The 4,670-nt window shown below is 57.1% G+C and overlaps 1 protein-coding gene across 1 annotated transcript; it reads right to left on the minus strand.

Annotated features, from left to right (window-relative positions):
* Window positions 1-387: 387 nt before the first annotated feature.
* On the minus strand, window positions 388-4,667 carry LOC103768056 (GEM-interacting protein-like; the record flags this gene model as incomplete). The annotated part of the gene is made up of 5 exons (XM_008935186.1): window positions 388-860; window positions 1,324-1,444; window positions 2,774-3,065; window positions 4,244-4,440; window positions 4,534-4,667. Coding segments are annotated over 5 exons (1,217 nt in total), but the record flags the coding sequence as incomplete, so codon positions are not given.
* Between the last annotated feature and the right edge of the window lie 3 nt (window positions 4,668-4,670).

The raw sequence follows: 4,670 nt of genomic DNA on the forward strand, positions 1-4,670 counted from the left end.
TTACAGCTCCAGCAAGTGATCCTTTGGGGGTGTTTTCTGTCCAAGGGCCCATATTTCAGTTGCCTCCTTCCTGGCTCCATCTTTCTAGCCAGATCTCACATGGTCCTTGGTGCTGAGCAGGGCAGGTTCTGCAGAGAGCCCTTGGCCTTGCTGCTTAGTGCCCACACAGGTTTGTTAACGAAGAACAAGCAAATCCTGGCTTAGCTCCAAGCCCACCAGGCACTTCCCAGCAGGAGCCTTTTCTCCAGCCCAGGGGGGGTAAACACAAACAGGGTGTTGTTCTCACCCCACCACGGTTCTTTGCTCAGCAGATGTGGGATTTGAGTCTTCTTTCTCTTTCCATTTTTCTGCTTTTTCAGCTATTTTCTGTCCCCTACAAGCGTTTTTCTAGAGGTACGTCCCCGCCTCTGCTTTCTCAGCAGCCCCCACACCCTCCAGAGAAGACTCAGGGGACGTGGAAGTGTCCTCAGCTTTAATCTTTGAGATGATCCTGGCAGTTTCCTGCGTCATCTCAAAGTGGCTGAGCTGCTGTCTCCCTGCTGGGCGCTGCCTGGGCGCGCCCGGGTCGGCCGAGCTGCTCCCGCTCCGGGCACTCTCCTCCAGGAGCTCCCTGGTCGTGGAGCTGCTGTGGGTAGGGTTGCCTTCTCTACCCAGCTCTGTTGCCACATCAGCTGAGGTGGTAGCCCTCAAGGGCAGCCTGGGAGATCTGGGGGGGACTGGTTTGGGTTTTGCCTGCGTGCGGATGTATTTCACGGGCTGTCGGCTGAAGTGGCACCTGGGCTGAGTCCCTGGCACTGCCTCTGGGTCACCATCCATCCTCTCCTGCACAGGGTCCTCCAGCTCCGAGCTCGTGGTCACCTCTGAACAAAAAAAAACCAGACAGAGCAGTGAGCCAAGGCCACTACAACAAACCACCTTGGTTACTGATGACTTTCCCCCTCCAAAAAGGCCCCGAAACCCCTCCAGGATGAGTGGGCTTGAAGCATCTCCCTCCAGCTTCGTTAGGAGCAAGCACAAGATTGATATTTGGAAGGGGTATAAGATATGAATGAAGTTCATCCTCTCAGAGCTGCCCTGAGGCCAGCAGAGCTGTGGGCTGAGAGCTGAGGCAGCCGTGGGCAGGAGCCCTGGCAGAGAAGAGCAGAAAAGGCGCCCGGGGCTCGGTGTGAGCTGCAGGGTGGCTGCTCTGTGGGTTCTCAGAGCAGTGACACCACAGCCCTGCTCTGCTTCCTCCCTGCTCTCACCTCGAGGGGGAGGCAGGTGTGAAAAGCAGCCAGCGTGGAAGACAACCCACAGCAGCTCCCCCACGGGGGCTTTGCTGACCTGGAGCATCCCCGCGGGACGGGCTGGGGGGTCCCTCCGGACTCAGCTCCGTGGTGGCATCTCTGGGAGAGGAGTTTTCAGAGGCACGGTCTGCACTGAAACTCTGCCTGGAGGAGGAGCTCTGTGGGGAAAAGCCGTGAGTGTTTACACAGGGCAGGTCTGAGGTGAGGACATCACCAACTCCTGCTTCACCCCCTCTGCTGGAGCCGAGCGAATGGACACACTCCAGCTGAAAAAACCTGGATTTGAATTGGATTATCTGGGAAAGCAGCTCCCAGAAGGTCACGAGGCAAAATGATGGTTCAAGACCTGCCAGCTCCAGCATCCCCACTGGCAGCCCAACAACTACCACAAACTCACCCCAAAAAGCAGCTGTGTGCCAAGATCTGTCCCACAGGACACCGAAGGAGCCCAAAAAGTTGAAACGTTGGAAACCGAGCCCTTAATTGGGGTAATTATGGTGAAGTGGAAAGGGGAGGATGAGTGAGGGACACGGGAATCGTAGGGGGGGTGGAACCAGGGTGAGTTTTCACAAGGATCCTGCTTGCAACACACCCTGGAAGCAGCTCCAGGGAATTCTGTAGGGGAAAAGGGCTTTGAAAACAGTCAAAGGCCAGGGCTGTGTCTGTCTCCAAGTGCTTCCTGTGAAGGTTTGTAGATCCTGGGGGATTTCTGTGCACTCGAGGTGAATTGTGTCTACCCTGGTGGTTTTTATTTGGACTGTAATCGTTGTTATTTTAATTCCTGCCCCCTCACTGAGCTGGGCCCGTGGAGGAAGCACTGATGGGGTCCCTGCAGCCACATCAGCACCCCCAAAGCAAAACCAGGAGTCCCAGAGTCCCCAGCCCTGGATCTCACACCCTTTGGCTTAACTTGAAGGAATTCATTTCCTCCTTCTTGCTCATCAAAGCACAGTGGAAAGGGCAGAACCCCCCACGTGCCAACTCAGGGACCCCACACCCCAGTGCTGTGAAATAAGCTGTGAAATATGGGGAGGGAGGAGCTGTGGAGCCTGGGGGGAACAAAGCCCTCCCCAAAACAGGGAGGGGGGAAGAGAAGGGTCCGTGGCAGAGCCCTGGGGGGCTGTAGCAGGAGATCTGCTGAGCCTTGAGGACACAGAGCTGCTTCCAAGGCTGTGGTTTCGTGTGGAGAACTCCCTAATTTGTCCAAACCCACTTTGTTTTGGATGCAGATTTTGCTCCAATTTTTTTTTTGAGCAAAAACCACCATCCAGAGTGGCCTGAGAAGCTGCTGAGTGATCTCTAGCCACCTTTTTTTCCCCTGTTTCTCCTGCTCCATGTGCAACAGGCTCATGCTCCTTCCTCTTGGAATAACCCTCTGATAGGAAATGGGTTTGTTAGCTGCCAGAAGAGTTCTCTTTAATGCCTAGTGGCCCCTCCTGGCCCTACAGCAAGGTCAGCAAGCCCAGCTCAGCCTCTGGGAGCTCTACCTCTAGAGTAGCCTGGGCTGCCTTTGGGCTCTGAAGTCCTTCCCCCTCTTCTGCCTCCGCTTCTCGGGCAGGGTTCTCACACCCCGGGGAGGAGGAGGAAGGCAGCTCGTCCATCCCAAAGACCCTCTCGTAGTTCTGGATGAGGAACTCCACGAGCTGGGCTTGATACCCAGAGTGGAGGAGACAAGCCATGGAGACGTCGCCGCCCGCGCCCGGCCGGAGGAGGGTCGGCCCAAAAACGATGCCCAGGTTGTTGGGGGACATCTTGTTCTCTTCGTACTTCTCCGCCACCCTGGGGAAGGGAAAAGGGATTTGTGAGGGGCTCCCCAGCCCCCCAGGACACGGAGGGGATGCACCAGCACTCCAAGTTCTCAGAGAGACAGAATCCCTGTTTTCACACAGCAACTCTGGGCTGTGTGGGGAAAGTTCAGAGAAAACTCTTGGAAGTTCCCTGGAGAGCTCGACCTGGTGGAGTGAGAGCAGAGGAGGCCACGGAGGCGATGCAGGGTGGAACCCCTCTGCTGGGAGCCCAGCAGGAGAGAGCTGGGGTTGTCCAGGAGAGGAGAAGGCTGCAGGGAGAACTTCTGGGGGCCTTTTAATACTCAAAGGGGCCTGGCAGAAAGCTGGGGAGGGACTTTTGAGCAGGGGCTGTTCAAAAGAGAGCAGCTCTTCCCTGTGACCCGTGTCCAGAGCTGGGTTAGAGGCTGGGCTCGTGTTTTCCCTTGACCTCTTGCTCTCTGGAGTGCTATCAGTAAGGACCTTCTGGTCCTTCTTGGTCATTAAGCTTTCTCCTAATTGCTGCAAGATGGTTCTGTCTGTGAACTGGAGAGAGTTCAGTAAAGGCTGTGAAGATAATTAAAGGACTGGAGCATCTCTGTGATGAGGAAGCCCTGGGGCTGTTCACCCTGGAGAGGAGAAGACTGAGAGGGGACCTACCTGATGCTGATCAATAGCTAAAGGGTGCCAAAGATGGCTCAAGGGGCAAGAGGATGGGGCTGGACTTCTGTCAGTGGTGCCCAGCCCAGGGGCAACGGGCAAAAACTGGAAAGGCAATGGGTACAAGCTGGATCACAGGAGGTTTTGGGTAAACATAAGGAAAAACTTTTTCATGGTGCAGGTGACAGAGCCCTGGAACAGGCTGCCCAGAGAGGCTGTGGAGCCTCCTTCTCTGGAGACATTCCAAACCTTTCTGGATGAGATCCTGAGCACCCTGCTCTGGGTGAGCTGCTGGAGCAGGGGGTTGGATGAGTTGATCTCCAGGGGTCCCTCCCAACCCCACCACGCTGAGATTCTGGAATTCTGGCTCATTTTTTACCCTCCTCAACCACCCACTTGGCTCTCCCAGGTCAAGGACACCCGGATGCTCTTCTCATTCCCCTGGTGCTGAGCTCCTCTGGTCGCAGGGTCTCCAGAGGGATCCCCCGTGGTGGGACCCCACGCCCCCCAGGGTGCCCACAGGAGGCTCCTCACCTGTACAGGTGCGCGATGAGGTGCCGCAGGGTGTTGTAGTTGCTCCCAGGCAAGGTGCTCAGCAGATCCCTCATGCTCTGCACGGGGTCAGGATGGGACCCCCCTCGGTCTGGCTTCTCCTCCCCGGGCCTCTGCAGGTCCTTGGCGAGGGCCATGAGAGGGTCGTAGAGCCAGGGCGGCAGCACCGGCGCCGAAAGCTGCGGGGAGGGGGAGGAGGAGGAGGAAGACACCGCGTTACTTCATCCCACCCGGCCCAGCACGGAGCCCCCAGGCAGAGCTTCGGGACCTACTTCCTTCAGGAAATGCTTCAGGACGCCGGTGATGTCGTGGGGGGAGTGCTCAGAGAGCTCCACCAGGTCCCCGCCGCTCTCCAGCGCCTGGCACAGCTTCTCCACGCGCGCCTTGGAGCCGCTGATCCGGTAGATCC

This window comes from Merops nubicus, unplaced genomic scaffold, assembly GCF_000691845.1.
Source record: "Merops nubicus isolate BGI_N331 unplaced genomic scaffold, ASM69184v1 scaffold832, whole genome shotgun sequence".
NCBI lineage: Eukaryota > Metazoa > Chordata > Aves > Coraciiformes > Meropidae > Merops > Merops nubicus.